This window comes from Manis javanica, chromosome 5 (assembly GCF_040802235.1).
Source record: "Manis javanica isolate MJ-LG chromosome 5, MJ_LKY, whole genome shotgun sequence".
NCBI lineage: Eukaryota > Metazoa > Chordata > Mammalia > Pholidota > Manidae > Manis > Manis javanica.
In genome coordinates, this window is record NC_133160.1 from 79243002 (window position 1) to 79268472 (window position 25471).

The 25471-nt window shown below is 35.4% G+C and overlaps 1 protein-coding gene across 21 annotated transcripts in view; it reads right to left on the reverse strand.

The window, feature by feature from the left end:
- The window catches only part of ANK2 (ankyrin 2), a 351461-nt gene that overhangs the window by 39438 nt on the left and 286552 nt on the right, over window positions 1-25471 (reverse strand). For 15 of the 21 annotated variants that reach the window (XM_037001140.2, XM_073237157.1, XM_037001145.2 and 12 more), the window contains 9 exons: window positions 24852-24955; window positions 13816-14040; window positions 11072-11226; window positions 8617-8828; window positions 8109-8313; window positions 5908-6004; window positions 4579-4807; window positions 3712-3837; window positions 1747-1869 (listed from right to left, as the gene is read on the reverse strand). In XM_037001140.2, the coding sequence (XP_036857035.2) occupies window positions 1747-1869; window positions 3712-3837; window positions 4579-4807; window positions 5908-6004; window positions 8109-8313; window positions 8617-8828; window positions 11072-11226; window positions 13816-14040; window positions 24852-24955 (1476 nt within the window). Of the gene's footprint in view, window positions 1-1746; window positions 1870-3711; window positions 3838-4578; window positions 4808-5907; window positions 6005-8108; window positions 8314-8616; window positions 8829-11071; window positions 11227-12205; window positions 12305-13815; window positions 14041-20293; window positions 20330-24851; window positions 24956-25471 lie in introns of all 21 variants that reach the window. The other 6 variants (XM_073237146.1, XM_073237147.1, XM_073237145.1 and 3 more) reach the window with 2 other exon arrangements.

Consider the following 25471-nt stretch of genomic DNA (forward strand, 5'->3'; position numbering starts at 1 on the left):
ATATACTAATTTATTACACAAAAGAACTAAAATTATAAACATACTAACTTCAGATTCTAGGTTAACAGCAGCCTCAAAGTTTGACATTTAATAGATTTGAAGGCCTATGTCTAGAGAAATAGTGACGCTAATATGCTAGCCATTACCGATACTGGCTGAAAAATTTCAAAGCCACAAATAAGCACATGGTGAAAATATTCTCAAAACAAAAGGCAATATTTAGGAGCTCTATTCTAATTATGAAAAGCTGGTAAATTCTAAAGTATATATGAAATACACAATGTTTGGCATTTTTTTCTTTTTTTTTGAGTTACTAAATAGAAGGTTGTCCTGGACCATCACAGCATTACTAACTGAGTCTGATATGTCTTGACTTAGAAATATAATTTAATAATAAAATAAAGGCTTTTATAGTCCACTGAAATCTCAATGAAATCACAGAAGAAGCTGATTCATCTTTATATATCACTCGGGTGGAGTGCCCAGAGCAGGGCATATTTCTTTGTGGTTTTTATTTGGCATTCTGCTTCCATGTCTCACAAGTGGTCAGTACTACAAACCCCAAAGTGCATCCTGCACCAGTGGAATGCAGCTAGGTATACTCACTGGGGTCAGTATACCTATTGTTGGATTCAAAGTTTTGGAATAAAATGTAAATTTATGTATATAGATAATATTTCATTTTATTTTTAACACTTCAGAATTTATAGCGTGAAACAGGATGCTATGAGTTTTTCTCTATGTGATTGATCTCTATTTACAAAAATAATTAAGAAAAACATATTGTGGCGGGTAAAAGAAGTACAGGAAATGCTTTGTTTTGTGGAGCCAGTATTTAGTATTTTAAATATACTTCACCTTCTCCTCCAGGTCTCACCTGCCACTAACTCCTCCCTCTCCAACCTCTAGTACACATGCTGGCTGCTTGATGCACCCCCTGTAGACTGCTGTGTGGGAACTTCCCATTAAAAAGAGATACTGGTGCAAAAAAAACTTTTTTGATAATAGAAAAGAAGTTATTGCCAACATTTAATTCATTTGGTTGTCTTCTTTGATTTGATTAGAAAAAACCAAGGAATTCTGTAATGGGGAAAGGTCTGAATAGAAAATAATTTCTATAGGTAGACTTTGGGTGAGAATGAATGAATTTTTCCTTTTCAACAATATTTCAAATCTACTCCTATAACATGGGAGTATTTTGTATACCACTTACGTTGGAAAATTAATGTGATACTCCAAGATACTATAGGTTATAAGATGAACAGGTAATTATTTTAGCAATAAGGTAAAATATCATGAGGTTCTTCTGAATTTAATAATATATAATCCAACTATAAATTGGCAGTGAACAGAAGCTAATGGACTCATAAGATTTTGGTAGCAACAAATGCACAAGTCTGGTCCCAGGAGGGCACATAAAAGCAGTAATTACACCAAAAGCCATTATTTTGTTTTACAAAATTAGTCCAAAAGGTTAAATCTTAAATTAAAATCTTCTCTCTTCCATATCCAATATGTATTTATAGAAATTTTTCAATCAAAGCTAAGTTAATGCAAAATAAGGCAGAGCTCCTTTTTACCTTACTTAAATGGAATGCATTTGATAGGGAATAAATTATGTGAAAGGGAATCAAAAATCATTGCTGTGTGTGTTTGCAGTCAGTGTCTTTGCTTTTATTTATTTTAAAGGACTTGAAAATCAAATCCTGTACTTCCTGAATTGTACTACAACAGATTTTACAATACCTTTGTGTAAATCGGCAGGGTGATGTTTAAGTTGCAAATAGCTTGATGCACCAGGCCTCTTGTGGATTTTGGCTCTTTCATAAATGATAGTCGTCCGCAAGGTTCCTGAGTTGTATCGCGTACCTTGAAGGAGGAAGGCATATGAGTTTTACCCATATATGTCGTACACTATTTATTTTAATTAGATGATACACAAAAGAGTCAGGGGAAAACAAAATTCATTTGCTAATCCTAAGTGATGATTTACAGGAGTTCCTTTCTCCTTTTCCTGTTACTTAGCATGACTTTTAAATAAATCATTCATCTTTAAAAAAAATTCTGGTAAAATCTATGTAACATAAAATTTACCATTTCCACTTTCATACTTACCATTTTTAAGTATATGATTCAGTGGCATTAAGCACATCCACAAAGTTGTGAAATCATTATTATAGCAGAACTTTTCATCATCTCAAACTGAAACTCTGTACCCTTTAAACAATAACTCCCTACTCTTTTCTTCCCCCAGCCTCTAGTAGCCTCTAGTCTACCTTCTGTCTGTCTGAACTCTTCTAGGTACCTTTCAGGGTCATATGCTAATTCAGCTTCTTGAGGAATCACCTCTGTGTTCCCTGCTGTGGCCGTATCATTTTACATTCCCACCAGCAATGTATCAGGGACTCAATTTCTCTACACCCTCACCAACATTACTTTGTTTGTTTTCTTTAAATAGTGGCCCCCCTAAAGGGCACAGACTGGTGTCTCACTGTGATTTGAACTGAATTCCCCTAAACTGTTGAGCATCTTTCTCCTGTGCTTATTAGCCATTTGTATACCTTCTTCGGAGAAATGTCTGTTGAAGTCCTTAACCTACTGGGTTGTTTACAGAATGAGTTTTGCACATCAATGATACCAAATATTAGCTTAATTACAAAGCTTTCTGGTATTACGTGGATCCATTACTTCTCAGCAGTTACTGATTAATGTGGTGATCTGTAAGAACCTATCTTGAATCAGGCAAAACATTTGAACCAGAAATGGCACACCAAAGACTTAGCCAAGATCTTGGGAAAATGTTATAGCTTAAAATCTTAAAAGATGTTTACACACACAGGCTTGGAAAAATCAGGAGGGTTTAAAATAGTAAAAGAAGTCACTATGGATGAACTGTTGGAATTAGTAGTCTGAAGTAGGTCTAGTAAGAAACTGATGCAGACCAGCTTCTGTCTTGTGAGTACTGAGTATTAAAACTCTGGATTAGTGAAATATGCTGTGAAAAACAGGAGAAGAAAAGAGCTGGAGAAATAGAGCAAAACAGAATTATTACTTCTTTTCTATTTCATGAATCTCTCATTCATACATTTCTGTCCCTCCATAGAAATGGAGTGTAGAATGAAACTTACATGTATTAGTATCATGTTCCTAACTTGGATTAATAGTCTTAAACAGAGACAATAAATTCATGGTGCATTAAAGTGATACCTTAAATGTTTGTTAAATGAATTTACGAAAGTATAACCAGTGTATAGCTCTATCTGGGATAATATCTTACTAGATTAAGTAAGATCCTGGGTCTTTTGAAGACTTTTATTACAAGAAGTTGTAACTCAGAACTCTTTAGGTCTCCACATTTGTGAAATTTACACATTTTTACAATTTAAGTATAAATATTTAAAACAAGTTAATAGTAAAAAAAAAAAAAAGAAGAGAGACTTTCTTTAAATCTTGGAAAAAAAGGGGCAGTTTTTCCACTTAATGAATTCATTATTTCTCCTCATTCTTAAACATAATTTTAAGAAAAAACTGAGGTTGAGTCTGAACTTAAAAAAAAAAGGTTGGTTTTCCAGCACTTTAAAATTTTACAGATAATGGTTTTAAAAACCGCTGGAAGTTATTAAAAAGCAAATATTCTCTCCTACTAAAGGAAGTCAAATCCTTACTTGATCTTGAGTAAAATATATTACAAAAATTCCATGTGCATATTACCTTGACAAAGAGAGGAAGTCTGTTTTCTTTAAAGGCAAAAAAACTGAATATATGATGTTGGCCGCTCTTGGTTAATGGGACCAGGTTGCCAAAACAATCAACATAAATGGGTTTTCCTTCCAATACCTGGTTAAAACAGAAAAAAAGAACAGAGACTATAATAGCTGCAATTATTACTTGTTTACATAAAGAAGCAGTGGTACTACTTGGGACACTGAAATTCTTAAAATGTACATTCAACAACCATTGAATTGTCTTATCTGTGCAAAGCATGGACTAGTATTCCCTCTTCTTACTAGTTATAGGAATCTTCAAATGCATGGTGGCATTTAATGTTAATTTTTTCATTTCTAGCACTGTACCTTGCAATCCCCCAAAACCAATGTATCTTTAAATCCTAAACTTAAATTTCTGATTGGTAGTTTTTGATATCACGAGTCAGGTTTCTAGATTTCAATATCCACAGGCCCACACTGGTGGAAAAGTCTGAAAATAGGAAAAAGCAGTGTAAAAAGCCCTAAATATCATACTTTCTCACATTTATACAATGGACATATGTTCTGGACAATTTTAATAAAAAAATAACAAAAAGGAAAGAAAAAAAATCTGAATTCATATTGTCACTTACATACTTTATCAGTAACTCATAATTTTTCCCCAAATCATCTTTAAGTGAGTCCTTTTACCTCCTCATATACACTAAGACTATCCCTATAGGTAAGTCTAACCTGGCTAAAAATGGCCAATTTTGGACCTTGACCTTCTAATTGATCAAGATATGAACTAACATATTTAAAATTAATGGCTCTACTTATCAAACACATTTTGAATATAATCTATTAATAAAGGTATAAACAAAAACCATACCTCCACATCCCTGCTTCTGGCAACCTCAGCAAAATTTTCTTGTTGTTCAAGGGTCTTATCCACTTTATCGTCAGTCATGCAGAAACATCTCAACCTGGCTTCAATGGGGTCATGTGATTTGGCAAAGACTACAAATTTGGCCATATATGGTACGCAGATAATTTCTCTATACACTTGTGATGCAAAGGTGACAGACTCCTGGATTTGTCGACAATCTATCAGCCAGAACCTGTAAAATGAAATAAGGTCAGTTACCTGAAATTAAAAGTATACAGTTGAAAAAAAAAATTCCTTCAATATAAGTAAGGTCATCATTAAATGCTTCTTGGAGAAAGAAGAAAGTGAGAGAGGGCGATAATGACAGACAGTAATAAGACAGGGAAAGAAATATAGGGAAGGGAGGAGGATGGTGAGAAGGGAGAAGGCAGTGATGGGGGAAAGACGAACGCTAAAAGATAGAAATTAAGTGTTCTATCTGTACTTTCTTCCTTGCAAACTCTACTGAGCATTCAGTCTTCTGAACTGTATCTTCAGTGTCTCAGAATCTTGCAGTGGTATGAGCCCAGTATCAGACCTTATGACAAGTGTCTCACTCGGAGAATTTGTTTCCCTTGATTCCCCCTCCTATTCTTCATTTCCTTTCCTGAGACTCTTTTCAATAAAATGTACTCAGCTTCTCATCTCATTATTCTTTCCCAAAAAGTCACCAAAGTTGGATCAATCCAACCATTTTTAAGAACATTCTTTTCCCCCAGAGCTCCCAAACATTCCTGAATATAATCCATAGAAGGAATTATCAGGTTTGTAAGCAATCTATGATTTCTAGCCCCAGCTGTCTGCGATACTGTGTGGCCACTTTTTCCTCAGACATCATGTTATTCAGGATAGTGACATCACTAAGCCTTCATGACACTCCTTGAGCGTCCCCTTCACCCAGGGCCTGAGAAAGACAATGTCACTGATAAAGTAGGAGCCACCAGACAGGCATTTTTTTCAATTTGCTATTTTATGAGTCCACATCCTCTTGCCCCAAAAACTTTCTCCATCGGTGATCACCCTCCATCTCTTACTCATGTTCCATAATCTTTAAACATTCCTGCAATTCCCTTATCCTCTTAGGCTCTCTTTTCGTCAAGTTTCTAATCTGTCTTCTTTTTTACTTACTGTAAAATTTTTTGTTATGTATATACAAAATATATATATATGAAATATACTTATGAAACAATATACTTATTTTTTTAGTACCATAAAAAACTGTTAAGAAACAAAAGACTGGGAGGTGGGGGGAGGCAATCTCATACTAGGCTTTTCTGAGTTGCATAACCATACCTGGCAGACACATTGGTTGTAAAGGAAACACATTCATTGACAAATGTTAATGGCGTAGTTCCTGTAATATCTTCCCACTGAGCAGGAGTGGTTCCACCTGAAATAATATGATTATTGAAAAAAAATTAGGCAAAACTCCAGACTCTGCATTGTAAAATAAAGTATTAGTGGTTCTGGCTGTTTGCACCAGCATAGCTCACTCACCCCTCAAAATGACACATTGGAAACAAAATGACTAAAAACTACATGCTAAAAAATGACACACTGAAAACAAATAGTAGGCCCTACCTTTCAAGGAACTGAATTTGAGACAGATTATTTGAACAACTGCTTTAAATTATTAGGTGTTCTATTTCTGCCTGACATCTTGAAGCTTTTTTTGTCATTGCTAGGCTCTTAAGATAATTTTGAATTGTACACAGTTGATGATTTTAAAAGATCCTTTGACCAACCAAGGAGCTAAATACTCTGTTTAAATGATGGGAAAACCAAATATTCTTTTGTTTCTGAACTTCATGCTTTATGCAATTATTTTCAAGAAATAATATATCCTTTTCATTTGTAACTGAAGGTTGGCAAAAAACAAAAGTGCATGGAAAATATTAAGAGCTCAATAAATACTGCAAGGTGAATGAAGAAATGAATGATGCCAAAGGATGGTCTCTGTAAATAGAAAAATCACCATGGAGGCTGATGCTGGCTTTCTTTTCTGCTGAGAAATTAAGTTGGCATAGATATGGATAAAACAGTCTTGGAGAACTGCCAGAGAAATACATGTTTGAGATGAGGGAAAATTTTGACTCTAAAGCTTCTTAAAGAAAGGAATGAGTTATAGAAAGGTCATGGAAACTTACTCTAGCAGGCCTCTAAAACATAAATTCTGCTAAGAACCATGTAACAGAGCAAAACACAAAAATCTAAACACCTAGGTCAACATATGTTTAAAAATTAATAAATTAATTTAAGAAAGTCTTTAGTACAAACCGATCTGAAAACACAGGGCTGGAATAATGAGATTAGATGGTGTCTAGGCCTGTGGGGCAGCTTCATTAGATCATGGGCAGGGTGTGCCACACACATTTTTCACTCTTCCTTGTTTTGCTCCCATACCATTATGTTGCACATTATGGAATGATTAATCATATACACATGGACCAAAATGTATAGGAAAACACCCAGGAATGCTAAGTAGTAACCAGAACTGAGTAATTGGGAACAGCATCATGACTGAAGCATATGATTTCCCTTTATGCTAATTTTACTCTGTGTTTTTAAAAATGTTGTCATATTATTAAACTTACAGGGTAAAGCTCAATAGTCAGCTATCATAAGTAAAGAAAAAACATTACTAAGAAGGAAGAATTAAAACACAAAATACAGGTGAACATTCCTGCCATTCTGAAGGAAAAAAATGAAAAAAGAAATCCTAACAATACCTAAACAACCAGGGAGGGTAATTATTCCTACTGACAACAGTATGAATATTCACTGAATGCCAATACCATGTAGTGATTGCTAAACAGGGAAATTATCAAATTATGCGTGCTAACATGGGTTACTTGTGTGGATTTTTTAACCTCTCACCATTTGTGGTGTTACCCTTGGGCAGAGTCAACCAGCGTTCTGGGAATATTTTTTTGGAGTTTGGTAGTTGTTTGAAAGCTATTTCAACTTCCAGTTGAAAAGACCAATATTCAGTTTATCATTACAAACCTTTACTTTGTTTTTCCAAAGTTAGTTCAACAGATCAATGTAAAGACATACCAATTCCTAGAAAGAACAGTTTAAACTATTGGATATAATTACTCAAGATGCTGTTTATTTTTTTAATAAATATAAGAGGATTATTCAATGAAGGCTTAAGGCTAGAGTTTTAAGTATATGGATTTGGGTTTGAATCCCAACTGCAAAATATTTATGGTATAATCTGGAGCTTCTCTTAACCTTGATTTCCTTTTCAGTAAAACAGGGTTAAGTTTCCTCATGGGGCTACTATGAAAATTGAAATGCAGTAGTTTGGCAATCAGGCTTTATTTAATGAATATTCATTTTCTTTCACTTTTAGTTCCTTAGTTAAATGCTTTCCTTGAATTAATGCACATAACCCTGCAGGCATCTTACGAGAAAGGTAATTTAATATTTATAATCATCGAAGTTTCTGGTTTTAGAACTTTCTAGTAACATGGTCATCTGTGATTCACCTGTTATGCTGCATAGTAATCTTAAGGTTGGTGCATCTCCCCCAAAACCATTCAACATGACATCACTTGAAGCTTTGGGGACAGGAATGGTCATGGTGATTGGCTTGTGGAATTTTCTTCTTCTAGGTTCCAAAGTGACTATAGGGCTGAAGGTAGCTTTGTTGCCTAGGATCTTCTTAACCAGCTCACTGTGCATAGGCTGAGCCTTTCCAAAGAAAAGAAAAAGATTAAAATAAACAGTATCTTATTGTATTTCATGTCAAGTTTCTTACTCAGTGCATTGCTTTTTGACAGACAAATCAGTTCAGTGGCTTCAAATAAGGCAATTGCAAGTTTAGTACCATTACTAAGCACTCATACAAAACTTCATGAGACCCGTGATCTCTAATGGCGGCTTTTGCTCGCCGAGGAATAATTTGATTCTTTAACCATTTATTTCCCGTTTGAAAAGACGATTTTTAATCCCCGGCATAAAACGCTGGTTAACGTGCATCTAACATAGGCATACCTGGAGGCCTACTCGGATCCGCTTGGTGAGTGCCCCCTCAGGGAAGACTGCCTGCACCTGGGGCACCACCGTGCTGCTCAGCACGCCTCCCTCTGGGCCAATCAGGTTGCTGTCCTGCTTGATGCGTGACACCACTGCAAAGTACTGTGGGAAGTCACGGGTGATGATGCGGCAGATTCGTTTCTTTTCTAGGTCTTCCGGGCTATCCAGCACTGAGACAAGAAATGACCCATCTTCATATAGCAAGGATTTCCTTTGGAAAGCAGTCTGGCACATTCACTGGCATAGTTAATAGTGAACAGATGTGGCAGCAACCCATCTTTTTTTTTAAATAGGAAATTTTTAAAAGACTATCCTAACAATACCAGGAAAAAAAATTGCCATCATTCAAGACCTGTCAGCATTTAGTTTGCATGTTTTCTTGCTTTGTGGAAACAGTCTTCCCAGGTCATTGTGAAAGAAAAGCATCTAGTTCCAGATGCAGTACTGCAGCACTGCCTTTGTAAATGAAGGGATTTGAGAGAAAGCGGGGATGAAAATGAACCTGTTCCACTCTTAGTTCATGTGATGGACAGGAAAGTGTTTATGGACTACGTTTCTTTGCAAATTTCAAAGTTTCCTCAAAAGCCAGTTACTATGGTTTTAAGAAGTAATATGCGGCTGGCTCCTTTATTCTCAGGGGAATAGCACAGAATAAAATTCATCTTGGAAGGGTAAGGCTTGTATTTGTGTTTAGCCCAGTGGCATGTTTGTCTCTGAGATGGTCATATGGGTATAAAAAAAAGATCAATGATTAGGAATTCAAGGTTTCAATATTCCCCTGAAACAATTAACTTACCAAACATATCATCTAACACCAGGAGGATGGGATAATGGGTTTTATAAATTGCATTAGATATGCAGGGCAATATAATATAAAATCAGACTGGTTTAAAAAGTAGAAAATTTGAACTAAGTGGATCACTGAATTTTAAAGGATTATGGAAAGTTGTTCATTTCTAGAAATCATTTACAATTCATTATACAGGAAGGAACAGCAACTGTGTTGCTCTTAACTTCTGAGATAGCTAGACAGCAAAAGCTGGAAGTCCCAGGATCTGTTCACACATAATCGAAGACTGATGCACTGGCAAACACTAACAATATACTTATGAAAAGATGTGTCTCCGAATGTAACAAACATAAAAATGTACAAATCCCTTTGTTTTAAAGTAAGCTTTTTACATCTATAGCAAGTTACAAAAGTGGGTCCTTATCCAAGGACAAGATGTATTAAAGACAGGTAAACTTCTCAGAGGAAAATACCTTAAACCTACACACAGGCAAAACAAATGGTTCCAAAATGCATAAGCAGCTAAATATTGCATGGAACAAGTTTTATCAGTAAGAATACTGATCTTTTCATCTTGCTTGGAAGATCCTGACCTATATACATCTAGAGGGCAGAATTTTTTCTTCCGTCTCCCTCCCAGGTAGGGTAAGTCTGGTCTCTCTTTAGTTATTCCACCTCAGCAGGACATAGAAAGAAATATGAAAGGAGATGCCATAAGGATTCACTTCACTACCCAGGAGCCACATGTGAAGCCGCTGGCAACGGCCCTAGAAAACTGAGAGCCGTGTATCCAGCTCGGCACAGGGGGTGTACTCTCGGCACTTAGCAAGACTTGCCCTATTTCTGTAGTTATTTTATTGGACCATGTCGTCTGGTATCAGGACTGAGGCCATGTGTCTGTACAATCTAAGGAGGCCTGACAACAGGCCACTTCCCTCCAGTCAACTGAGATATTTCAACCTGTGGCTAAATGCTGTGGCCCAAGCTGGTTTGAGATTTACAGAGATTAATGCCCTATAAAAAAAATAAGTTCCTTAAATATATATATGTGTGTATATGAAATTCAACCCTGGCTAGCTCCTTGTTTGACTTACATGTAGAAGTCTGAGTGAATTTTGAGTTTTCCTATCACCTTAGTAATAGAAAATTAAAAGAAAATTGTATTATCCTATAAGGCACTGGTTATAGGTATGCATAACTTTTCCAGCAGAAAAGCTTATCAGCACTTTTTATCAGTGTCTTAAATATCTAAATTTTCACATTAGGCATTTAAAAAAATCATGGATTTGTTATCCAGCACCAGTTTATTTTGTTCCAAAACAACAATATCTATTCTATCTTGCATTTTAGGTTTGATAAAGTTTACAGTCAAGATGGAGATGTGTGCTATCTCATTAAAACGAGATAATATTTGCTGGATTTTATCTTTCCAAATGCAACAGATGTTAAGACTTGGCAAATATATTGTGCATTCCAACTCAGAGCTACTGGAACAGACCAGAATACTTGCTGTGGTAAAATAACACTAGGGATGCACACATGTCTTCTTAGGTCATAAGAAAGAAATGCATCATTTTCATGCCTCTACTTTAGAGTTCTTTTAAAACCATCTATGTTAAGTACCTTCATCCATGCCATTAAGGATTTCATTCAATTCGTCCTCGGTGTATTCACAGAAATGCTCTTTCCAGCTGTCCCCATTCTCACTGCGTAGAACCACCAGTTCCCTCTCCTTTCCTCGAAGGGCAGCAAAATGAGGGATCTCCACGATCACAGGCCTGACATAGTAAGGCAGAACATTTAGTGTGCACAGGAGCTAACCGACAGCAAGACAAGCACCTTGACTGTGTCTGTTACAAAGTGACCTGGAATTCCTCTCTTTCTGGTGACAGGGACACAGTGGGCCACCCTCTGGAGCCCATTGTCTCGCAGATGATCGCACAGTAGCATTCCACCTCACGGGCACCAATCCTCAGGGACATGCTGCTTCCTTAAGCCAAATGACGTTTCCCTGTGAGTGCATGTGGCATTCTGGCACTTCTCCTTTTATGAATGTAAGTATAACACATTTAACCGAAAGCAATGTACATGCAAATCTATGATGTGTGCCAATCTCCTGAAAAGTTTTCTATGAGGTGCAATATGACAAAATGGATTAAGAGGGGAAATGGCTCATGGGTTGATAATCTGATGTGTCGGAAATAAGGAGATGTCAGAAAAATTGACTACTTCGGAACTAAAGAAACAAACATGCACTCATGGTTTTTGCTTAATTTTCTTCATTCAAGGAAACAATAGGCATGTGTACACAGTGTGGCCCTAACTGAACACCTCGGCAGACAGCCCAATTGTGTCCAATGCCTATTATATTCAGGCTCCAGAACATGCATCACCTTACTATTTTCAGGTCTCAAAACTTAGAGAGGCTTTCAATTTTTCAGTCCAGGTTGCTTTGATACAGACTCCAAATTTATCATAACAACATTGTAACTAGCACATAGTACAACTAGGCAGATCTCATGCTTTAAACGAAAATGAAGGTCACAGCACTTTAAGGGAAAAGATATAAAAACATCACTCAAAAAATAAAAGTCACATACCACAAGGGTCAGAAATGGTCCACTAAAGATAGATCATACAGAATTTAAATCATAGAGAGGGACATGTCATGGGTACAATGACAAAAAGAGAAATCATATTTGCAGAAGGAGGAGAATGGGGGCCAGCAGCCATCAATTTGTTTTAAGTCACTCCTACCCAAGGAATTTGGTTCCAGGAGGCCCCAGCTGAAGGATGCGGCTGACCAAACTTTCTCCCTCATTAAGTGGGGGAGGAGCCGTTGGCAGGTGAAGTTTACTGAGTACATCCAAAGCAGCAGTGAAAGAGAGAACATAAGTAAGCTTCAGGTATTGTTTTCCACAGAACCCCAGCGTCACCAGCTGATCAACAGGGTGAAGGTTGGTTTCACACTGCGTTTGGTTCTGCCCCCTCCATTGGTCACAAAGAGCAAGGAAGCGAGACCCAGAGTGTACAATGGAGGCACGTGGGAGGAGAGCCCTTGGGCGTCAGATCTGTCCCTACTCAGGTTCACTGCCAGGGCGTGAGCCAAAGAAGAAAAAAATGCTCCACAAGAAAGACAGAGCTCTTGGGAATATAATAAAAACTCTGACTCTGTAGAGAGGCCAGACGTTTTCAGGGATATTCCTTGACAGATTTGAAGACCGTTAATAAGCCTTAAACTACCTCAGTGTGAGGGAGGGAAAAGGCCTGGTACAGAATACGAAAGGAATCACTGGGGAATTACTCTAACCATAAGAGCATTTTCTGATGCAACCCAGAACTTCACAGGCTCCTTATAAATCTCTGGTCTGTCTGATAGGAGGGCTTGGGGAGGTGGTTTCTGTAATTAGGAAACACAGACACACCTTTTTGCAGGTGTGAACATAATTTGGAGCAATCTGCTAATAGTTTGCTCCAAATTACAAGGCTTTAGAACATTTCCTGAGTTCTAAAGCAAATTCTCTCCCCAATATGACAAGGACAAAGCAAGAGAGTTCATGATCAATAGGATTTTCTCCCAGTTTTTGAGCACAAAGACTTGATAATGACAAGACTTAAATACAATTGATTTGTTTCAAAATATTTTGAAACTTGTCCCCCTCCAAAACTTCATCCTTTTGTTAGTTTTCAGTGGTAGCTATTCATTTCTTGGCATACTGAGATACCACTTGATATAACAGCAGCCATACAAACAAACAGAAGAAGGAAGAAATGCTAATTTCTGCTCAGAATTGCTAAAATGAGCAACACATCAGTTAGTCGTGATTTTGCTGACTGAATGAAAAGTACGACAAAGTAGACTGCTGGTGTAATTTTAAGACTCAAGGTAGCAATTGTGACACAGAAAAGACAATCACATAGACTACATTTTTGGATATTCTATAAAGGAAACACTGTCTTCCAAAGTGAAGATAATGATTCTGTTTCATAGTGACATAAGACTTCAAATTTATGTTTGGAATAGAGAATTTTTTTTTTATGTCTTTACCAGTTAAATTTCAGATGAAAAAAAAAATACCTACCATCGGCTCATGACTATTCACATTGGGTGTCTAGCAGCTATTACCACATCCAAAGAGAAAGAATAATAATTAACCTGAATGTTTAACTCATTAATGCCCTAAAATAAGAGGCATGTAAGTGGAGTCAAGCATTGAGGTGCTACTTCCAGTTTTTAAAAAATTTCACATGGGCCAATCTTCTTTCAAAATGTTTTGACGTACCTTTTTCCACTGCATCCTAGTGATTTCATGTAGAGGACACATGCTCATCGGTGACTAAGTGGGAGGTTTATCAGAAACCCTTACCCAAGAAACTGAGCACCAGAAGGTCCCACTTCAATCAGGCGGCTGGCCAGGCCTTCTCCTTCCACCATTGGAGGCATGGTTGCCAGTCTATGGCGCTTGACCAGGCGGCAGGTGACTCGTGTTGGGGCGGTACATTTCCGAGGTGGAATAATGATGCGGAGCCCATTATGTCTGCATCCTCGCATAGCACCCCCTCGGGCATCCACCATAAAACTAACCAGGAAACTAAAAATGAAAACAGATTAGATGTGTTTTCAATTTTGGAGACAGATAAACAAGATCTGTCAAGTTAATTTTTCCTTATACTTTGTTCTCAAAACAGTTTTTTTTATTTACATATATGGTGGCAAAAAAAAATATCCTGACAAGTTATTTTACTTCATACCAATGCCTTTATTTTTGTTTCATTGTTTTAAGTTTTGTGTTATTTTGATCTGTAACTAAAGGACAATTCTGCCAATTTTTGTTGACAATGGTGATACTAAAAATAAACTGTAAATTTTAAATGTCCAACTGACTTAGAAAATGGAACGAAATTATGTGAAGAATATTGCTTGGTCTCCTTCTGTCATAAATGCAAAGACTTCTGCTTCTCTGTGTGTCCTGAAAAATCCACATATTAAAATAATCTAAAGACAGAGTAAAGGCCAAATTGCAGTTTTTCTAAGCTAACTTGACTTTTCAAAATCACATCTGTCCAACTCATTTTAACATAATCCTGACTTAAAAAAGAAAAAAAGATTCACAGGCCTTCTCCCAAGACCAAACGCATGGCCATGCATCCTGCTCCACCGTCATCTTACCCAGGATGCAAGTTTTTAGCTGATAACATTCTAAAGGAAGAGGAAAGCAAAACAGTTAAACGTCTTGGAGAGAACCAATTTACTGACTGAAATGCACTTTTTCACTTCTTAAGTAGGAATCTCTCTGCCACATTATTCTAACTGAAGCGAAGATGGGATGGACAGGAAACAAGATTATAAATCCTCCCTACTCTGTATGTGAAGAGGGAAACCCTGAGCTCATGTGGATGAAGGGTATCTGTGCATTGTGATTTTTTTCCCTAAACTACAGTAAACTGAATGTAAAAAAATCATAGCTAATAATTTAGAAATGGAAAGGCATCTGTATTATTTTTGCTCTTTTCCTGTTAAACTAATTTTGAATAGGAGAATTATAATCCGAGATGACTCGCCTTCTTTATTTCAAAGAACCAAGAGGAAGGGTTTCTTTGAAGTTTTTTTCCTTTAGGAAGGTCTAAACAGATCCCGATGCAGCTCAGCTTGAGTCCTTTGTCATACTCATTAACGTCTTGGAGGTACTCATTTTGTCAGGGAGCAAAAATTAAGCCTGGCAACCTGACTGTTGTGCACATATACACAAAGACATAAACAGTGTGTACACCATTACACAAATTACAAAACTACCCTTCCCAATTTGCATTGCATTTGCAGTATTTTTATACTAAAACACAAAGAGGAAAGCAATTTATAGGTGTATTATGGATTTACTGATAGCTTAACCAGCTCAGAACTATCTCCGAATCACACCTAGATTTTGCATCCATGAGAACATTTAAGACATCTGAAAGGTATTTCATCAAAGCAAGTTAAGAGAATAGAAAGACAATACAATTATGTTATTTTTAGATAAGGGAAGAAAAAAAAAAGATCTTTGCATCCTCTTCACAGCAGAACACATCATTAGGCATGCTATTAAACAGGAATCCTGTTGCTAGTAATAAAAATGGACGTGAAGGGGCCCTGAGTGCCTGTCTTCTGAAGCACATCATGCACCATGAGGCCACAAGGACAGAAGTCACAGTCCTTTCTCCATGCAGAAGCCAGCCTCAGGCGACCATTCACACCAGACCTCTGAGTTTCTGGTATGGGGCAAAACCAGGGAGTGTAATCAACAGCTCAGTACCTAAGTATGGTTGTTTCTGGTCTTTATTCAAACACAATGAGAAAATGTTGGCTGCTTTTCTTATTACTAGTCTTTAAGTATGAATTCTTTAAAATTGTTTTTTAAAATGGACTGTTGCTCCAAAGAATGAAATAACTGCTGATGCTTCTAGAATATAAAGGTTTCTTTTCCATTGTACTCTTTGACTATATTTATATTGATTTTTATAAAAATCAGAAAAAAATATTTAAGTTTTAGCTGGCCTTGTTCCAAACTTATTTGTGATATTTCTGATGACCTTCTCTATTTTGTCTATTTTGTCTTTTGATTATCATCATCACTGGTGAACAGAACAGGAACAGGGACTCAACCTAGTAAGGAATTACTATAATTCATCTGCTTAATATTATCAATCCTCAATACTATTTGTACCTTCTGAAAGCCATTTAGGGAGTTTCCTCACTCATGTAACATGCTGTTGTATTTCCACTATATTTATTCCAGTGATGGCTTATGGCCTATATAATGTCTTCATCTAGAAAAACATGCAGAGTATCTTCCAGTGGTGCCTTCTCTAAAGAGGGGCCTGAAGTAGCTAGGTCCTTGGCTGTAAATGTTTAAGTCAATGTAACCACCTGTTTGATTACTTTCTCTGAGCTTGTCAGTGGCTACTCCTTTTGAAAGCCTCTTTTGTCTCATTTACTCCATAATTTCCATTTCCACGCTCCTTCTCATGCAATGTTTGCTATCCTCCTATTAAGTACCTATTAAATATTAAGCAAGAACCTACTAGGAACTGAGAAAACAGAAAGTAAAGACATATGTGCTGCTGCCAAGATGCTCACAGTCTAAGCCCCAGATGTCACATGATGGCTTCACTTGGAATCACTTTCCTGGGCAATGAAAAATGAATTATAACCACATATGGGAGCCATATAAGTGCCATAATGGCAGTGGGCTTGTTCTCCAGATTCTTCCTGTGTCACTCCAGTGTCTAGCACAATGCGATGGGGCACACAGTAGGTAGCCAATAAATAATTGTTGAATGAGTGAATGAATGGAAGAGTGAAAAGGGCAAATTATGAGAAGTTGTATATATGTATGTCTAATAAAGAAAGAAGGCTATAAAATAGAATGTAATTTAATTCTTTGGTCTCTGGATAACCAATCCAGTCAGAACTCATTCAAATTACTCTAGTCAGATATTTCTGCTCATAAACTGGCAAAATAGTTGGGAAAGACTATTCTTAATGCTAAAAAGTCTTCTCCAGGCCTTTTCCTTCTCCAAACTAAGAGACCCAATATATTTACTTTCCTCAATAGAGTATTAGTAAAAAAATGGGAGTGGGGAAAAAAACAAAAATTTGAATATGCCAAAGTAAACAATTCTATTAGGAGGGAAAATTATAGAAATTAAGAAAGACCAAAGATTGGAAAATTAAAATAGAAGAATTTAAAGATGGAAGTTGCAAGCAGACAAATTCAACAGTAAGCATCTCAGTGTCATTATAGATCAAATAGTAAGTATTGCACCAGAACTCAAGACAAATTGGAAAAATTAAGGTGCCAAATGCATGATTTAGGGAAAAGAAAAATTAAATTTCCAAAGAAAACAAGCCTTTGTGTCTTTATCAAATAACTAAAGGCAATGGCACATACTACCAAAAAGCAACAAGCTCTAGTGAGGCAATCTTCTTTGGTGAGAGAGTGAGGTCAAGGGAGCTGGAGTGGGAAGTGAGAGGGAAGGGAGAGAGATGAGAAGAAAGCAAAACAGAGATGTCAAGAATGAAACAAAGGGTTGGAAGGCATGAAAGAACTATATATTACTAGTTAAAATGAATGAACATGTCTATAAATTTAATGAGAAAATACTCTAAACTAATCAGACTCAATGTAATTGCAGAATAAACAGCTAACAAAAAGTTGAATATGAAGAACTGTATTTTCTTCAAATGTGAGGGATACAGAGCATAATGACTCAAGTTTATTCTAGATGCTGATGAAAAGTCTTTTACATAAAAGTCTATATGCTAATCATTAAGTCCAGTAGGTTGTAGTGTAAAGTTGGGTAATTTAAATATTTTCACTAACAATATCAGAATCTCAAAAAGTGTCCCTATTTGGAGAGGTAGTAGAATTAGTGGCCAGTTGTTTTGCAATGCAGGAAACAATTTCAAAAAGCAAAAAGTAAATGGTAAGAGACCATTTACTTTTGTACAATAACAAAAAGAAAAGGTTGGAAGGTGTGCATCATGAGATGAATCAGTTCACATACCAGAGACGATTAGATAAATATGATTTTTCTTATATTTCCAGGGGATTAAAAATGGGACAAGATAATGCCTCTAAACATTTGCAGCTGAAAAGAATTGATGCAAAACATGTACTTAAATCTGTAGAGAGTGCTGGTACATAGATTGAGGCTCAGCTCTGCTGTTTGTGAGTTATAAGACTGATGTCTCATCTGAAGAATAATTACATCACCACTTAAGGGTATGGTGAGGATTAAATCACATGTGGGTAGAACATACAGAATTCAAGAAATGCTTATTCTTTATCATTTTCCTTTTCCTACATTCATATGATTTTATATATTTTGACTGTCTTAACAATTATAGTATAATACAAAACCCAAAGAATAAATGGAGAAACTAACATTTATTGAATACCTGAAATAAACCCTGAACTTTCCTAAAGCAGTTTAATATGATGATGAAGCCTTTATTAGCTTATGAACTTTACTATTTAAGGTGTAAAAATACTGTTATCACAGAGCACAGGAGAATGCAAGTACCATGCTTTTCCTGGATCTATCTCTGATCCATCATTAGATCTATTTCTGTCTTGAATTATTGCTGTAATTCAATTGCTGTAACCTCAGGTAAGTCAACTAATGCCTTTATGTTTCAGTTTTCTCATCCTTAAGATGAGGGACTTTGAATAAATAAGTTCACAGGTGACCTTCTGGTGTTAAAATTCCATGTACTGTATACTGTTTATTATACTAGGAAACCTACTAAAATGTTCCATTTCAAATGCTCTGGAAAAATCCCTGTTTAGAAAATAAATTGCTATTACTCCAAGAAATATATGTCATTTGGCTGTATGGTTAATAAAACAGTCAATGGGCAGCCTTGCAGAAAATGTATACACACACTGCACTGAACACTGACTTAAGACTGTACAGACAAAAAATATCACGTAACATACTTGGCTTTAACTAAGCCTATCTAGCTCTTCAAATGAAATTCAGCAATCATGCAAAGTAGAAATTCTTACTGAAGTTTTCTAAATTGTGAGATACAATGTTATCACAACTTAAAACAAATAAGAGCAAAAGCAATCCATCATTATTATGCAGATGACTTGCCTACAAATAAGCAATTTGATTAGCTAAACAGGTACATGCTTCAGAGGAGGCAGCAGAAAACAATGATTCTGGTCTTTTGAGGACTATATCCTCCACCCCAAAAATTACTAATCCTTAGTTTTACTTTCAATTCATCCAAGACAATGGGGTGGGCATTGGGAGGATACTGGAGCATTCAGAGTTAGTTATAGGGTGAAAATAGGGGAAAAAAGTTATCAGGGTGCTTCAGTGATCCACATATACATAGCTAGAGGGCCTTATATCAAAGCTGATTTCTGGGGAAGTACTGTGAGAAACCACATTATGAGCTTCTTCTCCTCTATAATCCCCTTACTTTCTTCCTAATCCTCTGAATTCCATAAACTAAAAAACTGACGGAAAATGGCTTGAAAAAAGTAGCACAAATTTGTTAACATCACCCAACAATTATTTATCACTATGTTTATGTATAGGAACCTAATATTTACTGTGCGCTTCAGAAAAAGCAAAAGGATAGATGTAAAATTCTCAGAATTGTCTTATCTGTAGACAGTCCATAGTATCAAGATGGAGGCCTGTATAATAAAAATACTATCATCAGCAGTCTGACAAGAACCTTTAAAAATTACTTTATCAAGACAATTATAGAACAGATATTTTTAGAACACTAACTAGAATCATTCTATAGCACCATTTCCAAAATATCAAAAGACTGCATTTAAAGCACTACTAGCAAGGAAATGCCTTTGGTTCACCTAGAATGTAATTTAAAAAATCCCTGCCAAATGACACCTGAAATCATAACCCTGAGTACAACTTTAAAATAGCTCAACCAAATTTGCATAATTGTTGGGAATAACATTTTTCAGTTATTTAGCTCTATGTAGCACTTCTTCTCACAAAAGCAGCTGAGATGGGAGACCTGTGATGAAGATAGTCTTTTACAGTAGGTCTACATTAATTTTGGCACATCCCCACCTACTTTATAATAAAATAAAAAATACCCACTTTCTCTTCACTGTTAAGGGAATTCAGCAGTGGCTGTGATTTAGGAAACATAAATCTGTCTCTCTCTCTCTCTCTCTCTCTCTCTCTCTCTCTCTTTCTCTCTGGCTAGGTATCTTCACACTAAAGCATCCTGAGGTAGGGTATGTGCAGAAGATGGTGAAAGGGAGAGAGGAATAGTTGCAACATGTTCAGAGAAAGAATTATGCACAAGTTCACCTGCTGTTGTCACGATCAAGACATGGAGAGGTTCGGCTGCAACAGAATAGATAGTTTAGCACAGAGAAGGAATGGATAAAGTGAAATACAAAGAAGGAAATCAGAAATGACTTTCAACTGAAATATATTATTTATATACCAGTACACTATACATTGAAAAAAAAAGATGGAAATATAAATGAAATACAGCTCTGTGCAAATGCTGAGGGAAGAGCAAGGTATGGAGGCTTTGTAGTGACTCCCAGTTGAGGAAACTGGGGATATTAATAAAAGCAATGGATACAGATTTGTAGCCTTATTCAACATTGGCTTGTGGGGGCACTTAACAAGTTTAAGTGTCTAGGAAGTTACAAAACATCAGTGGGTATTACAATAAAATGTAAAAGTCTTTGATCTGATGGTCCTAGTTTTGTCTCTGAAGCTTTTCACTCATACTTCTAAAATTTTCAAAATAATGGTAATGCTCTTTTGGGTTACTACAGAAGAATTGCAAACATTAAAGACACAATATAAAGAATAGCTTCAATGACAAACAATAGCATAAACTATAAGGCAGAGTAGGTAACATGAATTACTACTAGTAGGTGACAAAAACTACGCAAACAATGTCTCTGTACTTTCTTCCAGACTTTCATTCCCTGTTCTGAGGATTGCTGTCCTCCTCACTAGTCACATCGTCTAATCCCACTTTACTGTCCTGCCTTTCACTCCCTTTGAGTCTGCTCTTCATCAAAACCCTCTACAGTTGTCATATGATTCACTTGTGTTTTCAACACCTGATGATGTATGAAGGATACATATTTGATGGACTAGAAATCTAACCTTACAAAACAGGTGTTTTGCTACTTACAATTTTCTTCATCAAAGAATCTACATTCATGTACCTTACAAACGGACTAAAATGTTTGAAATACATGAACAACTAAATTAACTGCTATAGGTATTTAGGTAAATGTTAATGTTATCAAATGAGAAACAGCCTTGTCATCCTTGAAACTCAAATATCAGCTTCCACTATTTGAGCCAATATCTTCATGTGTTTTCTTGTAATCGACTATTTCTTGGAGTAGTTTTCAGTTCATAGCAAAATTGTCTTCATCATGGTTTTATGAAAATAGTCTTTTAAAAGATCACTTCCATATGGACTTCTAGTTACTTTATTTTATACAATAACATCATGAATTGACATTCAATTGTTGGCCCTTGGCTTTTGCTGAAAAACTATAAAAGTAAAGATATTTGGAATTGTATTTCAAATAAACCTCAAAACAAGCTATTACTAGGGACTGTGCCTTACCTCTGCTAATTCACTGTATACTTATCAAATAGAGAAGAAATGTAAATTTCAAATTCTTGCCCAAGCTTATGTTGGTATGATCATGACTGGGATGTTAGAAATAACTGTTAGATTGTGAATTAGCAATGCAATCCCTTGAAGAACAGCAACAAAAATATTACTGTCAGTCTTCCTTTTGCTAGTTAGTGGCTGTATGTACTGGGCAAAACAGATTATTTTTTAGTCACTGATGTCTATTCTTTGTAGTCATGAACATCAGTCTTGGAATCATAGAATAGAGGTAAAAGAAAATCACTGATACTGCTTAATGGTAGAAGATGGCTCTTCTATTAATCTAAAATCCCTTTATGGAATCTACTAGAACATTATACACAAAATTAGTGGCATGTGCATAAAAACACCTACTTTATTATCCCCTTTATCAAAAATCTTTTTTTCTTACATTTTAGGCCAATTATGAAGTAGTTTGAGATTTCATCCAATTGATTAGAGAGAAATTCAGTTCCTTAAAAAAATATATACAAAACTAATACTTGGGAACTTGGTGTATAATGAATAAAATTATAAGAAATCACTGTACATGATGATATTATGAATGATATTCAGATACATAAATACTGTGGTGGCTTTCAAATACCATGACACTCAGACTAATTGAGTTTTCAGTGGGGATTACCCATCCTATTAGAATGACCATTTGCATTGTGTTTATTATAATGCTATGGTAGAGACATTATTAGATGGCATGTCACCTGATAAAAGTAAGTCAAACATTACCGTTATGAACTATACTCTATTGCGTTGTCATTTAGAGGATTCAGAATACATTTTGTTGAACTGATTTGGAATTTATGAATGATTTGGAAGATGTGTATGGGCACTGTGTAAATACTAATGGCTATAACCTATTTAGCACTTACTTTTTTCTAGGCAAAATGCTAGCTATTTAAGAAGCATTTCATCCTTAAATCTTCCCTAATGGATCCATAATATAACATTCTTCTTACAGATAGGTAAACAGAAACTCAGATATTTTACATAATTTGCCCAGTGTCACATACTGAGTGTCAGGGCCAGGATCTGAATTCTGATTGGTCTGGTTCCAAAACATTCTTTAACCATCATGTTCCCTCTCTTCCACAGAATGTTTCCCATCTTCAAATAACAACATATCTGTGTTTTTGTAAAGGCGGGGGCTAGGTCTTCACTATGTCTCTCAGTTTAGTACTCTTTGGAATTTGAGTGTGTGAAGAATGATACCTGAGCGAATGAAAGAGATAAAAAACATTTGAGAGAACTAGGCATATATAATTACCTAGGTCTCCTTTATAGTCAAAGCTTTACTAGGCAAATTGTTCCTTTCTAACAATTTATATAAAACATGTATACTTGGGCTATTGGTGCTTGTAGAAAATACCAATGACACAGTCCCCAAAACAGAGATTCGGATGTAACTGGTCTGGGTTGGAGTCTGGGCTCAGTGTTTTTTAAAGCTCCCAGGTGATTCTAACGTACAGCCAGAGCTGAGAATTGTTTAGAGTCAGTGATAACATTTAAGTTCATAGAAAAATTGTTTTATTAGACACTAATATTTTTAAGATCCTTATTTTAATAAGTGATTAATCTTTATCTACTGGATGCACTTGGTTCATCATTAGTAATCAACTATAATTAAGTATATATGTCACTAATTTTACACAATTTGGCATGTACATTGATGTACTCAAGCTGAGTACTTTACTGCCTGTCAGTGGTTAACACTACTTTAAGAAATTCCTTTTGTAAAGTAAATTATTTATTTTGAAAACTGAAGTATTACCACATTTTGACTCTTTAAAATTCAGATATTAATAAAATTTTAATATCAATAAAAAGTAGTCGCATTTGCCTAAAATAATCTTGTCATTATGTAGGCTAGATACGGACTTCAAATACTTTATTATGGTCTCTAGATTCTGATCTATTATCCTTCAACACTCTAGGGCCAAGCCTCTTTTCCTTCTTCCCACTACTCTTGAGAAATTTAGTGGCAGAATGCAACATTATGCTTTTTGAATAATTCATGGCTGTCAGACTTTAATTACCTCATTTTATACTTAAAAATGTGTAAGTAAATTAGAAGAGCTTTAATTTGGTTTTTATTCCCTTGAATAACTCTTGCATCAGAAACTAGCTTTTACTGAGTTAACAAGGAAAAGAATATTATAATTATTTTCAATATCTATATAACAAATTTTATATTCTATGAGCCTTTAGTAGAAGATTAGACTAAGCGATCCAAAATTTTTAACTATTATACATTAGAATGCTTTCCTAAAAGGAGAATATTTTAGAATAATAAAAATAAGAAGGGACTCACTACTCAAAATAATGATGGGGATTATGGATAAGAGTTTGGGATAATAATTTAAACCAAAGCATTGAATTTAGTTAGATAAAATATGTGTGGAGCTTTTAAAAAGTGAAAAAATATTTTTAAATGTATATATAATTATGAAATTACTATGAGAGCTGAAACTACTACAATGTAAAGGAAAACCCATTTGGGATGAGTGTTAACAATTTAAAACTCCTTAAGAAATTCATATTCCACACAAATGAATTCTTATACCTAAGAACATCTTTAAGTATTTTAAAATTATTAATTCAAAGTCCTGCTTTTTAATGATAGTATAAAAAGTCTGCATTTCTTAAGTAGTGGCACATATATGATCTGGATGACTTTAGATAATGACTGAGAACCTGACTGGCTGCATTCTAATTTCCCTTTACAGTAGTATATCTCTACTTCTAATAGCATGTGAACTCCTCTATAAATTTATGTGACTCAAACTTCTGTAAACATTATTTTAAATGCATTAATATGTAAGGGAAGGCATTTATTAAAGTAGTCCATTAATCTTAGTTAATAGAACTTCCTAGAAAGCAAATGATCCCACCCCTTTTTTAAGATACGTTAAAAACAAAATGTGAAGGATAAGGAGGCCACCAGTATATTCTGGTTAGTTAGCAAGCTATTTGATGCAATTCTATTAGCTATTTTAAAACAACAGTCAAGTTTTTCAATGCTGACTTCAACCCTTTTTGCTGGCTTGTTTGTGTAGAGTCCATGTTACATAAAGCAATACTATTTAAAAGTTTAAACAAAAGTCACTTCCCCTGTAAGCTGGCCATCAGCTAAAACTACTGGACAAAGCTGTTATTTTTCACTCTCATCTCTTTTTACCTCCTGATCTGGATACATAATATTGATTCACTCACCCTGAATGAATAGGGCTGGAAGAAAGAGCCACGTTGTCTAAGTTCTCAGTGCCCCAGCTTAGACGATAAGAATTCCTTTCCGCCTCCTTGGCTAAAGTTGACACCTAAACACAAAGAACACTGGATTGAATAAAAAACACTTTCTTTCAATTAAATTATAATATAATGAACTCTAAAATGTGGTATCACAAGAAAGTGGATATCTAGGAAAACTTTCATTTAAATATATAAGACTGAGACATCTAAAATGTATCCTTTATCATCACTCCCATTTAAATTATTGATATGAGATCATATTTCTGTAATTGTCTTTGAAAGGAGGTGTTCTATTTTCTCATATACAACCAGCCAAAACTGATAAAACCATACCTAAAATTGAAACATTCCATAAGATCTACATTTCTTCTATAGATAATAATTTTAATACTGATGTATTTAACCTGTATCTTTCATCTTATATACTAAATGCATTTTACTGCACTTTTTTAATATAAATTTTATAAAACAATTGATTTTTATATGTAATCTCCACAGAAGAATTCAGTATAGCTGAGGAAACAAGCAATATATTATTTTAGAAAAACTCTGCTCATTAAAAAATCTAGTGGATGTTTTTCATG